The sequence below is a fragment of the Mustela erminea genome, chromosome 19 (assembly GCF_009829155.1).
Source record: "Mustela erminea isolate mMusErm1 chromosome 19, mMusErm1.Pri, whole genome shotgun sequence".
NCBI classification, from domain to species: domain Eukaryota; kingdom Metazoa; phylum Chordata; class Mammalia; order Carnivora; family Mustelidae; genus Mustela; species Mustela erminea.
The window spans coordinates 32,841,209-32,862,670 of record NC_045632.1 but is presented as its reverse complement, the minus strand read 5'-3'; the positions used below and the strand labels follow the sequence as shown (position 1 = coordinate 32,862,670).

At 42.9% G+C, this 21,462-nt stretch overlaps 1 protein-coding gene across 1 annotated transcript in view; it reads right to left on the bottom strand.

The window, feature by feature from the left end:
* Window positions 1-9,349: 9,349 nt before the first annotated feature.
* LPCAT2 (lysophosphatidylcholine acyltransferase 2) overlaps window positions 9,350-21,462 on the bottom strand; it is a 65,697-nt gene continuing 53,584 nt past the window's right edge. Inside the window, exons 12-14 of the mRNA XM_032324097.1 lie at window positions 17,456-17,554; window positions 12,969-13,104; window positions 9,350-9,681 (exon numbers count right to left, since the gene is read on the bottom strand). Coding sequence (XP_032179988.1) covers window positions 9,497-9,681; window positions 12,969-13,104; window positions 17,456-17,554 — 420 coding nt within the window. The 3' untranslated portion in view covers window positions 9,350-9,496. The remainder of the gene's footprint in view (window positions 9,682-12,968; window positions 13,105-17,455; window positions 17,555-21,462) is intronic.

The following is a 21,462-nucleotide window of genomic DNA, read 5'->3' as shown; positions in this document are numbered from 1 at the left end:
ATTTATTTATTTGAGAGAGAATGAGTGAGAGAGAGCACGAGAGAGGAGAAGGTCAGAGGGAGAAGCAGACTCCCCAAGGAACTGGGAGCCTGATGCAGGACTCGATCCTGAAAGTCCGGGATCAGGACTGAGCCACCCAGGTGCCCTCCCGTTCACTTTCTTAATGCCTCTATCCATACTCCAGCGGGTGCCTTGTTCCATGTCCAGGGGATTTTCACATCCCCGGAGTAAGGTGGGATTTTAAGATTCAGACGAGGTGAGAGGCATGTCTTGTTTTTCCTTTCAAGTATAGGGAATACACCTGAGGAAGAGGTCTCTTCAAAAGCAACGCAATTAATCCGAAGAGGTCGGTCTCCCCGGGATCTTTCCACCTCCCAAACAAACTAGATTTCTGATAATTCCGTGAATAAGCCTGGCTTTCCCCTGCACCTTTTGCTCTTGCTGGAAGAAACTCTCCCTCCTCCACTCTCTAACTTCTGCTCCTCCTTCCTGATACAGGGAGGACTTCCTCCCTCAATGTTGGGTACCGGTACCCTTCGATATCTTCACAAAGCAACTGTACTTTCCTGTTTCGTAAGCCCATTGCAGGTTCGTTTCTACTTTTGAATGATCTGTCTCTACAAGACTGTATCCCAGGAGGACAAGGACTGCTGTTTTGTTCACCATTGTATGCCGGGGATCTATATCAGGACCTGGCACTAATTACCTGCTCGATACATAGTTATTACTGAAGGTAAATGAATGGAGAAAGTAAGACGAGTAAAGGAGAGATCTTTCTCCAGGCTTGCTATGAGTCCACGGTCTACTTTACAAGGGCGTGATTTCACTTTGCATTCATTACCATAGCTTTACAATCCTGTTTTATATCAGAGGTGGCAGGACCCCATAGCAAGCACATGTAATTTGGTTTCTTTGTCTTCGGAACTTGTTATAGGTGACTCTTTGTACTTCTGTCTACATTTTACAATAAGCTTTTTAGAATCAGCTTGTCTTTTACACACACACATACCACACACACACACCCCATACCACAGAAGGCTCTTGATTGTAATTGCTCAAATTGATGTAAATATTGGTGGAAAATACACGTTTATCATGTCAAGTCAGCCTGTAAGTTTAATTAGATCTTCCTATGCTTTCTATCTGGCCCTCATTTAACATATTTTTACTCGTATTTCATAATTTCATCCACAAGTTCTTACAAATGTATTTCCAATTTATTTTCGGATATCTTCCTTTTCAGTATTTCCATTTCTAATGATTACTTATATGTAGAAATGCAATTTATGGTATCCGTGTCTCTTATTAATTCTAATAATTTATTTGTAGAGTTTCTTACATTGTTTATACCTTACATTGTCCTCTCATTCCTTGATCTTCTCCCCATTTGTCTGTGCTTGCAAAGACTTCCGTTACAACAGGAACTAGAAGCAGCGACAGCAGACATTCTTGCCTTCTTTTGGATTTTGAAGGAATACTTTCATAATTCAGTGCGCTTTTTGCTAGAGATTCCTGGCAGATAGTCAGGTTAAAGAAGTTTCTTTCTGTTCCCGTTTTCCAGCCCAGATGTCCATCAGTGGGTGAAGGGTGAAATAAATTATGGTACGCTCATGTCATCGACAGGAAAGGAACAAAGTCTTGATAGAATCAGCAACTGAATGAATCTCCAGAGAAAAACGCTGAGTGAAAAGAACAGGTCTCTCCAACATTACATACTCTATGATTCCATTGATACATTCTTGAAATGACAGAACTACAGACATGGTGAGTAGACGAGTGGTTGTCGGAGACTAAAGTGGGTTAGGTGGGAATCAGAGGGCAGGGGCAGGGGCTATAAAGAACCCAATGACGAATTCTTGTGCTGGTGGAAATGTTCTGTGTCTTGACTGTATCCGTGTCATTATCCCAGCTGTGATATTCTACAGTGGTTAGAATTGAGGGAAAATCATAATAAAATTTCTCAACACTAGTAATAAAGAAAAAAATGTTAAGAAAAAACAAAATAGCCCAATGATAAAAATACATTATATACAAGAGAACCACGAAGAGAATAATTTCTAATTTCTCATCAGACACAATTAAAGCAAGAGAACAATGGAATCTTGACATTGCTGACAGGAAAAAAGAAGTCAACACAGAATTCTGTATCTGGCTAAAATACGTCTTTGATGAAGGCAAAATAAAGACATATTCAGACAAAAGAAAGCAGAGAGAATTTATTGTCAGGAGTTTTGTACTCTAAGAATTGTTCCAGGACATTCTTCAGGCTTAGGAAAAATGATGGAAAGGTGAAATTATATGAAGAAATTGAAAAAGAGAGAGTTGGAAATAGTAAATGTGTTGATAAATAGAACTTTTTTTTCCTCAAAATTTCACTTGATTCTTTAGAACAAAAATGATAAGTGTGTCTTGTGTGGTTGAAGACACATAGAAGATACATGACAATAGTACAAATGATAGGATAGGAGAAAACAGAAGCATATTATAAGCTTCCTACATTATAAGTTAAAAAGCATATTAGTATTTGAAAGTAGATGATATTAAAGGAAAGGTTTATATTGTAGGCCCTGGAGGAACCACTAAAAGTAAGTAAAATAAATATAATTAATAAACCAAAAGAAAACACCAAGTGACAAATACTAAAAAAAAAAAAAAATTAGTTCAGAAGAAGTCAGAAAGGAGAAAAGATCAAAGAACAGATGGAACATAGAAAACAAAAAGCAAGATGTAGACTCACATCCAATCATATCAATAACTACATTAACTAGAAGTAGACCAAATGCTCCAATGAAAAGGCAGGAATTGCCAGACAAGATAAAAAGGAAGAGCCGAATGGACCACAAAATAGTCATTTAAGAGATGCATTGTGAGTATAAAGACACAGATGGGTTAAAAGGAGGAAGGAAGGGAAGAGATAAAGCAGGCAAACACTAGTGTAAGAACGCTGGCAAGGCTGAGCAGTTGCTTAATAACAGGACAAGTGGTATTACTGGAAGAAATAAATACTCATCACGACAGAAGGGTCAGTTAATCAAAACGACGTAACAATCAAAAACGATTATGAGCCAAGTGGCAAAGCTGCAGACAAATGACAGTTGATAAAACTATATCGTTGGAGATTTCCATAGCCCTCTTCCAATAACTGCTAGAAGAAAGGGATACAAAACTAGTCAGGTAGAAGAGGACTTCTTGAGTGATCCACGAACCAGGTCTGACTTATATTCATGGAACATTACACCCAGCAATTGCTGAACACTCATTCTCTTTACAAGAACCCATGAGACTCTTCACCAAGACACACCATTGGCTGGGCTATAACATGAGTTCTAAAACATTGAAAAGAACAGATATGAAAAAATTTTTTTAAAAGATCAGAGGGAAGGTTTTTCAACCCCAGCCTAGAATCCAGGCCAAGACAGAAACATTTCCTCCGTCATCCTTTGCCAGAAGTTGAATGTTTCTGGTTTACTCTTTTCCCGAGAGCATAGCCCTTCCTATGTCTGTTTTTCTCCCTGGAGATCTTGGTCCCAGATCCCCACCTCAAACAAAAACCTTGTGCTTTGCCTTGTAGAGCTGCAAAATACTGAGCCCCTTTGTTACTGAGACAAACAAATAATCCACGTGTCCCTTAGAACTTTTATCCCTTCATTCAGTTCCAGTTTCCAACTCTCTTTTCATTTTTGCCCAGGGATGGTTTCCCTTGGTGTTTTGCATGCTCAGCTAACATTTCAAATGTTTGTGACATTTTGCTCAGCATTCTACGGGTTTTGTGGCCATATCTAGTATCCATGTTTCTGGAAACTGAAACCTGTCATATAATATCCTTTAGTTATTTTATGGGTTCAAGTTACCTCGCCTAATCAGAAGTCCCCTCATTCAAAGCCAGACAGACTTGGGTTTGAATTCCAGCCCTGGTACTCACCAGTTATATAACTCTGGCCTAAGTGACAGAACCTCTCCCAGCCCATTTCTCCATGAATGTTAGGGATGTCATAATGCCAGGTTTTCAACTTTGTTGTAAAGATGATCTTTGCTCTCATGAGATGCGAGGCACAGTCAAGAAAACCTAACGTTATCATTGTTCATTTACCAAATAGTGTTTGCTCCATGTTGGGCATGCCTCCGAAGTGGTAGGGGTAACAGACAATAAATATATAAGCAAATAATTTCCCAGGGGTGTAAAGCCCAGCCACAAGGGTAATGGGACTGAGAATGTCTGAGACAGGATGGGCTGTTTTGATCAGACAGTGGGGGATTCCTGTTTGAGGACATGATGTTTGATTTGGAATCTGAATTTATTTTAAAAATCAGATGTGATGACAGCACGAGTCTGGGAACATAGAAAAAAGCACTGCATCGCACACTTTAAGTGGGTGAATTATATGTGTGAATCATCTCAATGAAGCTTTTTTTGTTTTGTTTTGTTTTAATCTGGGTGGAAAAAAAAAAAAGGCAGGTGAGCAGCCTTGTAACTAGAAAGAAAACCAGTTACACAGACCCCTAAGGCTGGAAGGGATTTTAGTCAGTTTGAGGAAAGGAAAGAGCAGGTAGTAGGGGTTCAGTGAGGGAGAGACAGAAGACGGTCAAGATCTAGACCTCCAGAGAAGGGAGGCCAGACCATGTAGGGCCTTGAAGGCCATGTTGAATATTTGGGATTGTGTCCAAACTGCAATGGGCGGCTTTTGAAAACATTTACCGGAGAAGTGGTAACTAGTTTATGCTTTGGGACAATCATGGTGCTCTCGGTCTGGCAAGGGAATTTATAGGAGGGCAAAGGTATAAGTGAGGAGAACAGCAAAGGGGAGCCTCCAGAACAACGAGGATGAAGGTATTTTTATTTTGACTTGGTCTTCAGTTCCTTCCAACGTGACCTTACTGGTCATGTAACATTGTTCTGAGAGCAGAGACGTGACTAAAAAGTGACCCACAACAGAGGGACCCATAAGAAGGAAAGCACCCATGCTCCTTCACTATCCACAAAGGAAAAGATGACCATAGGATCCTGAAGTTGACCTCTCCATTGATTTACAGCAACTTGGATTATTCATATGGGAAGGTTTCTGGATTTTCAGCTGCCCTATCCTGGGCCTCAGTTTACCCATCTTTTCCAATATCAACCATTGCCCAGAGCCATTTGGAACCAACTCTGTCACTCTTCCCTTTAAGTACTCAGTCAAAATTTGGTATCTAAGACCCACAAGTAGGAAAATGTATATAGCAGATACTAATCTATAAATTCTATAGATATGGCAACGGTGATGCTATATGTAAATGATTAGAATCATGGCCTTTGTAGTCCGACAAAATCAGTTTTAATTCCAAGCTCTGCCATTAAATGAGTGACTTAAAGATTGCTCTAAATTTTGTTCAGTGCCAATTTTTCATTAAGTCTTTAAATGAATTATACTTGTAAATCGTTTAGCACAATGCCTAATACATGGTAAGCACTCCAGACTGGTGGCCATTGTTGTTATTACTTATTACAATAATTAGTAAGTCTGTTACTTTTGCAAAGGGAAAAATAAATATTTTTAAAAAGATGAAATGTACTTACCTTTTGGGGAGTGGGGGCAAAAGGACAGGGAAAGAAAGACTCTTAAGCAGCCTCCACACCCAGCACAGAGCCCAAGTGGGGTTTGATCCCATGACCCTGAGATCACGACCTGAGTTGAGATCAAGAGTAGGCTGCTTAACCCACTGAGCCACCCAGGCACCCCCGTACTTACCTTTGAAAGACATGAACTTGTGAACCCCTACATGACGTCAAAATGACCAAACTCTATGTAATCTGGGATAACAATATCAATTTTTTCCTGCAATAAAATTAGCTTAAGATGAAATTTAATAATTATAATATCTTTAGTGAAATCTTCGTTTTAGAATTTGGAAATCAAAAATAAGTCCATCGACAAACTATTTCTCATTATGAACCATTATGGAGTACTGAGTCGGATCTTTGTAATATCCCCAAATGAAAACCAAACTCTCGTGTTCAGTCTGAGGAGAATATCACACACGTATTATCTTCTAGCTATCTGATGGAATATTAGGGACAGTGTAAAATGTACCTTTATGGGACCTTTTAAATGACCTCGTAAAAGGTGAAAAAGCAGAGCATAAAGTAACAGGCATATCGTTACCTTGAGAATGTAAGAGTGTCTAGAAAAAAGGGTGCAATGAAACATTGCAAAAAATTAGTAATTGTAGATTTGGGGCAGTAGAAGTAACCACGATTCTTCTGTTTGTTCTTTTCTTTGTTATCTTTTCTATTGCACACAGACTCTTTCATCAGCATGAAAAGAACATGCTGAGGTTCCCATGTTAGAAAAAATAGCAAGCTGGCATCCCAGTGTAGGGGAGACACTTGTTAGAGCACGTTCCCCCCCAACACACACACACACTCAAGAGGTTTATGGGTCACCTGGAAACAAGCGCTACATAAAAAGGGCCGGAAGGGACACGAGGTCTGGGGGGTATGACCGTATTTGCTCAAGTCTGTGAGCTATATACTGGATCAAGAACTCTGTGGGCTTTCACCTCTATCAGATCACAAGCAGCGCCGATTTACCCCCTCGTATAACCCTTCAACAACAAAAAAATGGAACTTTATCTAAGAGATCAGAAATGGCCCCGGGGCAGGGGAGACTCTGACTATGTCTCCTTTCCTAGGGAATGGTTTCTGACTCATGATTTTTTTTTTTTTAATTTTATTTTATTTTATTTTATTTTTTATTTCCAGCATAACAGTATTCATTATTTTTGCACCACACCCCGTGCTCCATGCAATCCGTGCCCTCTATAATACCCACCACCTGGTACCCCAACCTCCCACCCCCCATCCCTTCAAAACCCTCAGATTGTTTTTCAGAGTCCATAGTCTCTCATGGTTCACCTCCCCTTCCAATTTCCCCCAACTCCCTTCTCATGATTTTTTTTAATCCTCTTTGGCGATTGCTAAATATAAACAAACACACAAGGATTGAAAAAAATTTTTATTATTTTATTTTATTTTATAGAGAGGGAGAGAGAGCACATGGGGGTAGGGGGGAGAGGGAGAAGGAAAATCTTAAGCAAACTGTGCCGAATACGGAACCCAACCCGGGGCTCAATCTCATGACCCTGAGATCATGACCCGAGCCAAGATCAAGAGGCGGAAGTTTAACCGACTGAGCCACCCTACAGGCACCCCTACACAAGGATTTTTCTGGTAGGGAGCCTACCTGTCCACCCTGCCTGGAGTGCCAACTTCCCACCTTGCATTTGCAGTAGTGTGAAGGGGAGAGTTTCCCAGTCTGGAGCCAGTGTTCCCGCAGACGGCAGCCCACCTGAATTCTAAAAGGGAGGCATCTCTTTTCCGTATCCGTGATAGGGACCACTGCTAGCGGTCATAGCCAGCCTTCCAAAACTCTAGAAACAGTGGCAGAGGAGTATGAAATACACATAATGCTAGCCGTTGGGTCCATAAGCATGTAGCACGTCATTACCCTGCAACAGGACTGTTCTGATTGAAATTTTTATGGTGTATAGGACTTAGGATCTAGTATTTCTCATTTCAAAGAGTAACCTATTTTTTTTTTAAGCGATGATAGGAAACCATAGTGTACTGACCTGATTTAATGAAATTTGATTCCTAATTAAAGGAGAAAAAAGCCTCTTGGAAGGAAATCTAAAGGAGAGGCCTGGGCTACAGGGACCTTAATGATTTTGACTGTGTTATCACACACGCCCCACCAGCTGAAAGTCAGCTGCCTTAAGGATACTAACTATTACAACTTTGGCTAAAATTTGAGTTTTTCATTACAGTCATATCATGCCTGACATTTCATAAAGCTTAAATGCAAACAAGAATGATGAATCACAGTCATAAATATGCAAACACGTTCAAACCATGATATTAAAAAGGTAATATTACCTTTGAGACAAAATGGCAAAAACAGAATTTTTTAATTGCCAAAAATTTTATGTAGCAAGTTTGTTTATTCAAGTAACATAATAAAATAGGAATATTACATTGGCAGAAGTGGACTTCAAGAGCATAAGGTATTATTTTAAGACAGTAAAACAAAGGGATCGTTTTCAAGAGCCTCATAGAAAACTTTTGGTTTAGAATGCTACTTTTTCATAAGTCACAGGAGTAATGTGTGGCTTTTCTATGATAAAAAGCAATCAGGGTACCTGAGTAGTACATCCTTCTCACTGCATATGCAGACACTACTATAAAGAGGTATTTTTCTAATTACTGAAGCAACTGTTTTCAGCTCATTCAATATTCTGTCTACACAGCTTTAAGACAGAGAAAAAGCAAACAGCCCTGTACACGGAAGGATAACACATTTAACATCCAAATTCATTCATTAAATTAGAACACTCATAGCTTAATGTGTAAAACTAGTTTGAAATGATGACTCACCCCTTGTGACGAGTCCCCCCTCTGCTTCACAAATGGCTTTAAAAAATGAGTTTGGGGGTAAATCGGCAATATATTCAGAAACACCACCAATACAAGGAGACTGAATTCAAAGACAGAATTCGGAAATGAACCAACTATTCTTTTTGTACATCGCATTATATAAATTGATACTCTGTTCCCAAAATTTCAAATGCGGGTGACATTAACAATAGGTATGATGCGTGACATCCAATAAAAACGGCACTTGGGGGAGATTACTGTGTCACCTGAAGGAAAGGGGTCACTGCCTAGCTTCTTGCCAGGAGGTTAAGCTGTTGCTTCACCTTCCTCGGGAAGCCCTGCATTCTGAATTGCCACCTCCGTGGCAAGTGATTCATGTTCTCACCAGGCAGGCAGTCATGGTTACCTGCAATAAGGCAATTCCCACTTAGCCTTTGGCCAGAGCCTTGCTCTTTAACACAAAGATCTAAACTGTAGAACGATATGATTTCCTTTGCAGGTGGGTAAGGAAATCTGCAATTAAGAGGACATGAGTTCTAAGAAGTCTCATCGAATTAACGGGAGCTCTCCCTTCCAATCCATCATATTCCGTCATCCAAGAAACTGAACTAGAAATGAAAGAATCCATCTGGGAAGTTAGAGGCATAAGATCCCGCAGCGTTCCTATTTCCGGAATGGGAAGGGGTTCTAGATAACACTCCCACTTCATGTCCTTAGAGGGAAGTAGATTAAAGAGTGTTCGCACTTTTTAAAACTCTCTGCAGCACTGATTAATGTTCATCAGTAAATAAATGAGATCATTTCATTCATTTGCATTTGCAAATTAAACTGGAAAATCCATAAAAACATCTTTGTCACCAGGAAACCCCTCGGTACAACACAATAGAACATAAAAGAAAGGGAATATTACTTAATAATACACATACGTGGATAAAAGCATTTTAATAAGAAAAGCTACCATTTTTATTTTTTTAAAAAAGCTCTTCATTTTAAACACCATTACTCAGAAATCACTTTGAAAACACTATCAACAAATGCCTTCGCAATTTCAAGGAAAAATCCTTCCCTTATTGTGAATATTTGCTTTCAGTCATCTTTTTTGTCTGAGGGGCTCTCGTCATGATTTTCGGGGCTGACTTTATTGCTGGCGAACAAGGGAGTTGGTGGGACGTCCTTCGGTAATGAAAACACATGGCACGTCTGGAGGTCTAGGTAGGTTGTAAATATTTTAGCGTATTCTGGATGCTTTAGGGCAAAACTTTTAAATTCCTCTGAAAGGGAGGGAAAAACAAACAAACTCCAATAAACAGAGGTGAATCTTCTTTTGACATGAGACAGATTCATATATGACCTTAATAATACAATTATCGCCAATACAATACAATTATCACTCCACTCTTAGAAACTGTGCAGCCACTTTGCAAGATGATTTTTCCATTATCTAGAAAAGCTGAGGACTCACATACTCCATGACCCGTTCATTCTATTCCAAAGTGTATAACCTAGAGAAATGTGTGCCCGCTGTGACTGGGGGACATGCCCAAGAAAGTTCACAGCCACAGTTACTTATGACAGGTGAGAAATGAAACCACTCAGGTGTCTGTCAACAGCAGAAATGGAGACTTGTAGCATGTTCTTGGGACATAAGGGCTTTACAGCAATGAAGAGGAAGGAACAGCTGTGTTGTAACACTATGGATACACCTTAAAGCCATAATGTTGAGTGAAAACAGCCAAAAACCAAACAACATACACTATGGGAGTCCCTTCTGTGAAGTGCAAAAACTCAGGCAAAACTAACATACAATACTTAAAGACTTTGCAGTGATGTGCTGAAAAGTACGCAAGGGAGAGTATTCTTTTTAAAGTCAGATCAGCCATGCCTCCCTGTAGGAGAGAGGAAGGGGCTGTCGCTGGGAAAGGGAGCCCGGGGGCCTCCAGAGTTCTTGAAAAGCTCTATTTCTTGACCTGAGCAGGAGTAACACAACTGCTTGCTTTATGAAACCCTGTTACCCTCTGTGTTTATGTTTCATTTAGTTTACTGAATGGCTACCAGTTTTTATAATACAAAATGTTTAAAAATGCTATTGCCTGTGACTTTTTCGTACTGGTTTTTAAAACTATTTTCACCCTTCATTCTGGTCTACAAATACACAGTCTTGAAAAGCTGAGCCCTGACTTCTGAGCAATAAAGGCAAGTAAAACATACAATATATAATGATCGTATCACGGGAACGTGGAGTGGTGGGCCCCTTTCTGTCTTGGGTGTTCTAGGTTTAGGAACTAGGGTAGAGCTATAGAAGGCTAACTAAGTTAACCAGCAGAGTTTGAATGTCGAGCCTCCAATACCTTGGAGTTTCTGAAACATGCTGCTCCCCTCCACTCTGAAATCCCTCTCTCCTCTTCTGTTTGGATGGAGAAAACTTTATTGAGCTTATACAGCAAAAGGAGCCTAGACTTTGAATCCGCAACCTATTTGGCTCTCTAATAAAAGGATTTTTAACCCCATGATCTATTTCTATTTATTTTTTTTTTTAAATCCTCTGATAACCCAGAGTCTACTTCACAGCATGTTACACTAACAACTCTTCAAGACAGAAGTAGGTCTCAGTAATAAGGAAGCCATTGGACTGAGTCCGAATCATTCTTTGCAACTGCAACGTAATTTTGCATTCAAAGACCATTTTATGTTTCCAAATCAGGCAAGCTACAAACATGGTCTTTAGATATTTTTTTCTTAACATCCAAAATAAAGGTTCACCTGCATGAGTCTGTTTCAGTGATGGAAGCACAGAGGACTTTTGTGGAAATGACACATGAGAGTTGATCTGCTGAAAACAAAGTCTGTCTTTCAAGACTTGGGATCTGTTCAAAAGATCAAGGTCTCTGTCTTTTTTGGGATGTCAGTGGCATTAAGAAGTAATTCATTTCCCAAAAAAGGTAACTCATTTCTAGAAGAAGTGCTGTGAATTGGCTAATCTGTAGAATTGTGGAAATCAATTAATTTATCTAAATGGAAAATTGAGAAGGAAAACAGTTTAGATGGTCATATTCTGACACATTTCAGTAGTTATTCTTTCATAAAATCTTACTGACACACCTCTAAGCATTGCTGCCAAAAAGGAAACTGGCATGATATTGGGGAAAGGGAGATACCGTGTGTATTCTAAAACTAAAAGATTGAATTCCAAAAAACAAAGCAGATTTCCCTAAAAATTTGTTATAATCAACAGGTAAAGTTATGCCTACCTAACAAATCATTTGTGGTGTAACTTCCACATTATTTGAAACAGTCATTTCAAATAAGTGTTCCATATTTGGCAGCTCAGATCAATAAAGAGTCTTACTTGTGAAAGGAAAATCGACAGAGAATTAGTGCACATGGGGTTTATGACTCTTGCATTTTCTCTCAGTGTGTACTTCCCATTTTCTTTCCCCTCCCCTCCTTTCCCCTTCCTTCCTTCCTTCCTTCCTTCCTTCCTTCCATGAACTCAGGAGAGTAAGTGCCCTAGGCATTTAATTACCTCAAATAGAATAAAGGGCATGCAGAATGATAGTAAAAACAAAAAAACAAAAAAACAAAAAAACCCAAAAAAACAACAGAGAGTAAGAGAAGTGTGTGATCTAATTACCCCATTCCATGAAAGTTAACAGCGAAAACTCTCTGAACACCATGAGGAAAGAGGCGTTCCAGAGGAATCCCCCGACAGCCTATGGGAGGGGGTGAGGGCAAAGGCTGGGGGAAGAGAAGCCAACCTGACATGAATGACCACATCAAAGCTAAGACAGGGAAACAGTCAGCTAGGCGTCTCCACTCAGGTGTGGTTTTCTCAACGACTGTACCAGGAAATACATGGAAACTGACGTGTGGACCAAGCAAGCCATCTGGAGAAAGCTTGATCCCTGACACACAGACCTGCCATTTGGCCATGGGGTCTTCGTCCGCCATGATGGTCCTGACCTCACAGGTGTGCTATCCAAGGGGCAGGAGAAAACGAGCCTACGTGAAAGCTTACTTAAGCTGCTAACGACAAACATGGTGACAGGTTTGCCGCTGTAGTGACTGTTGGTGTCCCAGTCTGTCCCCCTCTAGTGGAGTTACAACCACTCTAGTTCACTTGCTCCGTTTTGCTTGACCACAGTGAGAGCAGAAAGGAATAGACGCTTCCAGGAGGGGCAGCTGATGAGAGAGAAGGTGGGAAAGATGCAGCGGCTCTAAACCAGACTCTTGGTTTCTGCATCCTGGCTCAGACATTCTCTAGCTGATGATAAGTCAAATTCCATAAATTCAATAAAATAATATTAAATGTGCTGATTAAACAAACTTGCTGTAAAGATTTATTTAAAAATGTTTAGAAGAGTACTCAGCGTGTAAGTTCTCAGTAATTAATTAGCTTCTCTTACCCTACTACTGCTACTGTTGCTGTTGTCATCAGCATTCCTGCTATTTCTATGGTTGATTCTATTAGGGGAGGGAAACCACACTCCTGCGTGAGGGTCTATCCATACTCTGGTTCCCCTCCTAGTCAACTAATGTAGAAACCAGACTGCCTACTCACCGTAGGACACAGAATCCCCCTGGGCTATCTCCTTGAAGAGACCAGAAACATCCAGGTCGGGTACCCCGAGGGCAGCCTGCAAAATGGTGGTAAACTCTTCCTCTGATATGTAGCCATCCTCATCGACATCAAAGAGCTGAAGGAAAGAGAAAATAACACATAAGGATGAGCAGAGCAATATGGTACGGAATCATCTCAGAAAATAAAGTCTAGTAATTCGCAGATCAGTTGTGCCAGGGGTGAGGGAGAAGTATCTGAAGGAAGAGTGGTCTTTGCTGCCCTCGCAAACACCTGGCTTGGTCGTGGGAAGAGACAGAAGGAAAGCACGGGGTTCAACAACAGTGAGACCCAAGGGCGTGGGAGTCCTGGGGAGAACAAGATGAATCCCCTGAAAGAGGTCAGGGAAAGCTCTACCCATTTGACAGGTTGAGTTGGGTCTTAGAACACCAAGAGATACTCCTGGAACCGACGAGGGCTGGTAGTGACTGCCGGGGGCTCAGCCGGGGGGGTGGATGGACAAGTAGGAATCAGGCCATGATGGCGGCAGGACGCCTCACCTCACCCTGTGGGATTATGACAGTGTGGCATTGAGAGTGTGGAGGATGGATGAGAGTCAGAAGTTTGGAAAGTCTAGAGGCAGAGAAAGCAATGAACAGTGCGGGGGTGGAGAAGCAGGAAGGAAGGGAAGGGGCAGAATTCACGAGGACGCAAAGGTGGGGCTTGGCTAGCAGTCGGGGCCCTGTGGGGACGGCAAGAAGGGGCGAGAGTGGCCTGCGGTGCTCTGGCTTGGGCCCCTGGGGGAAAGTGGGGGTCCGCTCCCCAGAGAGGGAGATTGAAAGCTGGACCTGGAGAGGTTAGACTTGAGTCAGAGGTGCCAGGGGGAGGTACGAGAGGGAGCACCTCAACCCAGGAGAGCGGTCGAGGCTGGAACCATGACTTCCGGTAAGTACTGCCAACTCGGCGGGGGGGGGGGGGGGGGGGGGGGTGGGGGGGGGGACTAGAGCTTATCTGCAGAGAATGCGCAAAGTGACAGGAAGCCCCGGAGCAGCAAGGGTTCAAGTGTGTGGGTTCAAGCAGCAAGGGAAGAGGAGCTGGCCAACAAAAAATAAAAAGATTCAGAAGAAGTCCTCAGAGAGAACGGGAAAGGAGGATCGTGTGCCACTGGGACTCAGGAGGGCTTTCTGGAAAGAGGGAGACGCTCTGAGGGCGGTGGAGGCCCACTGAGCAAAACACCACAGTGAGGCCGGGCGAGAAGCAAAGAGAGTTGCCAGGATGGCAGTTAGGAGGTCCGGGTGCCTTGGGGAAGCGCGGCTTCAGGGAACGGGAGGCCAGGTGGTCATGGGAGGCCGGGAACGGAGAGAGGTGAGCGGTGCAGACAACCAGCATGGGCTCCTGGAATAACAGGAAGGAGGGAAGGGGGGCATTGGCCAAGCACAGAAGGAGGCTGTCTTTACGAAGGGAGAGTCTGAACGTGTTTATAGGCCGAAAGGAAAAGGCAGTAGGTGGGACGGATTGAAAGTCAAGCAGCCAAACTCTGATCGTTGTTAGATCATTACTATCCCATATTCAAAATCTTCTCCTGGGCATTCATGGTTTTAAATGATGCCAGCTCCGATTCCCAGCAGGCCCCGACCGGAAGTGTTCAAGTCACTGTCCTTGTATTACCCGATGACATCCTCACCACGGTCTCATGCTGGGCAGGTGCCGTCATTAGCCCTGGCTTCCCAACAAGAAAGCTGAAGCCCGAGACAGTGGGGTCCCTTTCCCAAGGTCACCAACTGGTCGGTGGTGGAGCTGGCAGGCAACATCTAGAGCGCTGGCCATTAAGGCCTCTGCTTCTGACCAAACACACGACCAGAGGCATTAGATAAGGTGTGATCATCACAAAAAGAACCACAAGCACAAACTGACTAGTGTTTTAACTGTCCACCAGAGTGGGAGAAAACACTAGCACTTGACATTGTTGATTTGCTGCCCCAGCTGAGAAAGCAGGGGCTTGCTCATTTTCTGTCCCCCAGCCCCCATGTGAGGAACAAGACAGCCACAGAGTGAAAAGTGGCTTAGCATTTGTTTGCACGAAGTGCAGCCCAGGGCTCTCTATGGGCTTGGACTTCCAGCAGTAACTGCCAGGAGATCCCCCCCGCTCCCCGAGCCAGCCTAGCCCACTCCTCACGGGCGCTAAGCTTTCCTGAGAGGCCTTCCATTCTGACATGATCCTCTGCACTCCGTCTGTCACGTCTGGTGCTCTGGTGGCTCTCCTTTCTGTGCAAAGTCCCTTTGTGTGTCCCTACTGGGTGCTTTTTCTTTCTCTCCCTTTGGGCATTCATGGTTTTAAATGATGTGTGGCCTCGTCATGACTGCCCCGTCTGGGCCCCTCAGAGAAATGCCCACTTTCCCTCTGTTACGCATCACTCATCACTCCTGATGGTCTCTCGGCTACAGGGTTCCCAGATCTAAGGTAAATCCCACGCTCTGGGCCCTGGTAGGAAGCTCAAGAACCCAGTTTCCTTTGGGTAATGAGATCTGTCCGTTGCTTGGAATACGGCGGGACCCTCAGCCCAGACATCCTGTCTGTCCAGCAAGCACGGAACTGCAGGCCCTCTGGACCCTCCCTGGAGTGTGACTGAGGGCAGAGGCGGAGGTGCTCACACTCACACACGGGGCCTGCGGGCTCGCTGCCTCCGAGCTGACCCTGGCTGGAGCCCCCTCCCCGGCCTTAGGACAGGTGTCTCGGCCATGGCGCATGTCCATTGCTCATGGCTGAAGAACTCTAGCTAATCCTTTAGCTCTGCAGGTCTCTGTGACGACGAAATAGGCTCAGGGATTGGGAGTTCACTGTGAAGGCCTTCCCAGATAAAAGGAAGTGACAGGGTCCTGTGCATAGAAAAGGACAACACTCCATTAAAAAATACCAGTGTGCCAAAATAGTTTCAAAAACATCCAACACCCCTGACAGAGAACGTGGCAAAAGGAAGCAACGTAGAGCACGATCCTAGTCTTACTGGAAAAAGAGCTAATTATAGTTTTAAGTCCTCCTTGCTTCCCTCCTCCACACCAGACCAAGGTCTAGGCTAGAGAAAAATCTCACGACGTCTTTAAAAACAATAATTACTGGGCTCGAGGGCCAAATTTTCTATCGGATCTTTCATCGGTAAACCCAAACTGACCGTTTGCTCAGCTCAACTTATAATTACGAATACAATCCCAAAACACAGACAGAAATATCTGGATTGGAATAAGTTAGCTATGTGTATAATTTTAGGTTTTATGATGAATAAGTCTGTAAAAGCCAAACGTTTTAAACTTGGAAAAAGTTCTGGACCTTGCCTTATGACCATCTGCTAAGCATCAACCACTTAGTTCTTTACGGGCCTCGCAGTGAACTCAGTTTAAACCAATCTGAAATAAAAAGAAAGCCCGGGGACTCCTCAGTCAATGGCAGAATGCGGGAACATTCCTGAGGCGGGCCCCAGCGGCCTCTAAAACGTGACAAAGGACTCTTGGAGAAAGAGGGTTTTTCTAGATGATAGAGGGGAAAGAAAACCCGTCAGAATCACAGTGGGATATTCTTCTCAGAAACCAGGAAGAGAGGACAGTAGGAAACAGGAAGAGGGAAGGCCCTCGGGTGTCATGGCGGATGGAAGCGGAGAGACAGCCAAGTCAGGATGGGTCTGTATCTACAACTCGGTACACAGACAAGCAGGGAAATCAAGTCTTGTTTCACTTGAGATCAGACTACACAACCTTAGGAACATCCTCCCTAAATATTAATTAGACACCTAATTAATTCTAATTAGTTCCAAGACTAATTAGAAGCCCCATTTATCACAGAAAAACGAAAAACACATTTTGGGAGTGTCTCTTCCCCCTATCTCTTGGGCATGGGCAGGATAAACAGGCATCTGAGTCCTCAAATTTCAGCCCTCCAACCAGTCCTGCTAGGGACGGGGTCTTATTCATCGGCCACCCCCTTCCCTGATGCCGCTGTGGAAATACACATGATACTACGGGAAAACACACAGGGTGGGGACCCGGGACGTGTATTAGGAAGCTCATGGGACCCCATCACCACACCATCAACTCCACCTGGAAAAGAGCACTTAAAATATCTCTGGCACACAGAGTGAGAAAATCAGGATAGATGGGAACTTTCCAGATGGTGAATTAGGCTGGCTGGTGACAGGTGGTATTTATTTATAAACTGAACTTTGGGGCTTCAAAATGGAGAGGCTGGACAGAAATCATTTTAAAAGTTAATTTGTGAAATCACCTGCTCTCCAGTCTCGATGCCTTCCCTTGATGCTTTCCCTATGCTGTGTTTTCTTTATTCTTGGGAGCCACGGTCGTCATCACATTACTCCCATGTACACGGCACAGCGGATCTATAAACTCGACTATCAGATTTCACTAATTTTCAAAGAATATGCTTCGCGTCAACGCTTCTTCACGAGGCAGACCGAGAGGCTTTCAGGGGGGGCTGACTATACCTTAAATGCCACCTGAATGATGTCCTCTGTGTTGGCAGGGTGGCACAAGACAGCCAGGCCGATCACGTACTCGCGGAAGTCAATACTGCCGTCATGATTCTGTGGAAGGAGGGGAGAAATCAATTAGCGGGCCCACTAGTTGAATTACTACTAATCACAGCCCCAAAGGTGAAACCCAGGCATGTCACACAGCTCAGTGTCATCACGCTCTGAGCCTGCTTGGGAAAAACTCTGCACTAAGAGCAAACAGCAAGCCAGGGGTCCACCTGTTCCCAATTCAGAAGGAAGAAAGATATATTTCTGCTTAGTAATGAACAGAAGCATTTAGACCCAGGAGACCCTGAACTTCTCTATATACCGCAGGAGGTATTTCATGACCGCAACGAAGAAGGCATTGATGATTCTAAGTCAGGCTGACCGAAAGCAGGGTTTCCTACACATGAACCACTCACCTAGACAGGAACCCTGAGGACGAAGTGGGGAGAAGGAAAGAGACCTGCACACAAGCCCTGTGATGATAATCCCAGGTGTCAGAAGCCTTTTGGCAGCCAAATCTTCAAGTGATGAATTCCCAGATCAAGTGTGAACTAGGAACAACAAAGCTAGCGCAGCACTTGACAGATGAACAAATGATGTTTGGCGTCAGTAAGAGCGTAGTCTTTAACTGTGACTAAGGATCGGCATCTCCACCATCAGGAGTTCCTTCAGGGCAAGGACTGGCTTCTTTATGTGGCGGTGTGTTTCCATTGCTTAGCACACTACGTTGGGTTCACTTTAAAACTAAGGCAAGTGTTCTTCACTGTGGTTTCACAGATGAGCCTGGCGAAAGGGGAGGCTATGAAGCCCCTGACAAGGTGTGTAGTTTTGGTGTGTACATGTTTTTAGGGAAGAAAAATTGAAGCTCTGACCATGCTCCTCAAAGCAACCAAGACTCAAAAGATTAAGAGTCACTTTTATATTATTCCTTTATCTTACGGCGGGTGGGAACTAAAAGGAGGAACAATTTAACTTCCCTTTCCGACCGGAGACCTTAGAAACAAAGATATTTTAAAGATTTCCCTTAAGGAACAGGGTTTATTCCTGAAACAACAACTCAGGTCAACTGACTTCTATTTTTGTCTGGTTATCTACAAAGGAGCTGGTTTCTTCCCTTTCTCCCCCCACCACCAACTTTATTTTTAAAGTTGTATTTATTTATTTGGCAGAGAGAGAGAGAGAGAGAGAGAGACCACAAGTAGGCAGAGAGGCAGGTGGGTGGGTGGGGGAGGCTGACTTCCTGCTGAGCAGAGAGCCCGATGCGGGGCTTGATCCCAGGACCCTGGGATCGTGACCCGAGCTGAAGGCAGAGGCCTTACTCCACTGAGCCACCCAGGTGCCCCCTCTTTCCCCTTAAAAAAAATTTATTTATATGAGAGAGAGAGAGAGAGAGAGAGAGAGAGAGAGGGAGACAGCACACAAAGCGGGGACAGAGGGAGAGGGAGAGATCTCAAGCAGGTTCCCCACTAAGCATGGAGCCCAATGCAGGGATCGATCTCACAACCCTGAGATCATGACTTGAGCCAAAATCAAGAGTCATATGCTTAACCCATTGAACCACCCAGGCGCCTCTCTTCCTTTTCTTGAAACACTTTTTTTGGGGGTGGGGGAGGAAGATAATTAAAAAAAAAAGTATCATTCACATCAATGAAAAGCACCCATCTTCAGGGTACAGTTAATCTGTTTCGACAAATGTATTCATAGGGTGATCACCAGCACAGTCAATAGCTACATTTTCATGACCCCAGCAATTTTAGAGGCGGTGGAGTTTTAAGAGGACATCATTCCTTCTTGGGACACTGTCATTCATTTCCTTACACACCATCGAGGGCTGAGATGCCCCAGCAGCTCACTGAACCACAGACACTACTGCTCCCAATAGACGCACTAGTTCCTCAATTGGCTTCCTCTATGAGGCAACACAGAAGTCTTGAATGGAAGGTCTGAAGAAGGAGTAGAAGAATTGTCAATGGACAATGAGGATGCAATCATAATTGTATGATTGTAAATACTTTTCTGAATTTATGTTGTCTATGGTGAGATGTACAATTTTCATCTATACCACTGACACAGAAGTCAAGCACCATGACTCATTTTGCAGACGGAGAAAGAGAAGTGTAAAGAACCCTTCATAGCACCACTATTCACAAAACAAGGTAATATTCTGGACCTCTAATACTCATTAACAGTCTTATCTCTGACTGACAAAAAGCAGACCCTTGACAATCCCACAGGAAATTATAGGTAAGTTTTCATCTTAGTAATGGGAAGGGGAAAAGGCAGCATGGAAATTATTCTCAGGTATTTTATTATAGGATCAATACAATAATACATTGTTAAGTTCCCCAATTCAGAATAATAAAACTTTGAACTGGAAGGAATCTTAGAAATAATCCATTCAACTAATTCATTTTAACTAATAAAAAAAAATGAGAGCTCTATGGTCCAGCAATTGCACTGCTAGGTATTAATCCAAAGGATACAAACGTAGTGATCTGAAGGGGCACCTGAGCCCCAATGTTTATAGCAGTGATGCCCACAAACTATGGGAAGAGCCCAGATGTCCATCAACAGATTAATGGATAAAGAAGATGTTGCGTGTGTGTATAGATTTATATACATACCACACAATGGAATATTACTGGATATATACATACATACACATACACAATGGAATATTACTCAGCCATCCAAAAAATGGAATCTTATCATTTGCAATGATGTGGATGGAACTAGAGGGAACTATGCTAAACGAACTATGTCAGCCAGAGGAAGACAAATACTGTGTGATTTTACTCGTATGTGGACTTTAAGAAACAAAACAGATGAACATACAGGAAGGGAAGGAAAAATAAAGTAAGATGAAATCAGAGAGGGGGACAAACCATAAAAGACTCAACTATAGGCAATAAACTGAGGGTTGATGGGGGTTGGGGGAGGGCGAGGGGGTAACTGGGTGATGAGCATTAAGGAGAGCACGTGATAGAATGAGCACTGGGTCTTATATGTTACTGATGACTAAAGTTTCCTTCTGAAACTAATAGTACACTATATGTTAATTAATTGACTTTAAATAAAAAGAATGAGTCATAAGCTTTATTTGAGGTCACGAAACTTGCTATTACCATGAACTCCAATGAAAATTTAGATAATTGGACTCTAAATCATTCAAATTAAAGCAAGTAGCTTAATAAAATCCATTCAAAAACAGATAATTTAAAAGTACACAACAAAACACACTCCTTTATTTTTTTTTAAATTTCAAATCAGTTCCATGATAAAAATTATCCTTCAGATCTGTGGTTCTTTTCTTTAAAAACCTACTAAACTTTTCAGGAAGAGTCATAAACTTAACAAAAAATCTAGACTTGAAAATATTGCAGGGCCACATTTCAAAGCAGGAGCCCAGCTTTCTGGAAGGAGACTCTAATCCCTCCATTATCGGTCCTACTCTGGAAGCCAGGACAGCCCTGAGTAGCAACTACGGATTTGTTTTGGGTCACTGCGAAGAGAAAGGATGATTGAGCCTGGCTGGAACTCTAGATGGTGGGGCCCACCCCTTCCCTGGTGGTCAGCAGATCAGAAAAGCACAGAAGTGAAAGTTGGGGGTCACCGTGATCTCCCAGTGCCCCCGCACCATGCTATCCCCATAACCACACAACGCTGGCTTCTTGGACCAGTGGGAAGGCAGACCACGTGTTCAGACATGGTCCATTTAGAAGTCCAGAAGGAACAAATGGTGGTGTTCCTGTGTTTGATTCTCAGGTAGCCATTCTTTAAGGCCTTTCCTAGTTGGATTTAGTCAACATTTTCATTCTTACTGAACTGGATATAGTTTACAAGCTTCCAAGTCCAGCAACACGTAAGGATACAGTTCTGAATATACTGAGAGATGGTAAACTCCCAAGGAATAGGTCTATTTTGTCTTTGGTGTGTTATAATTGATATCATCCCTGCAAAGGAGAGAAAAT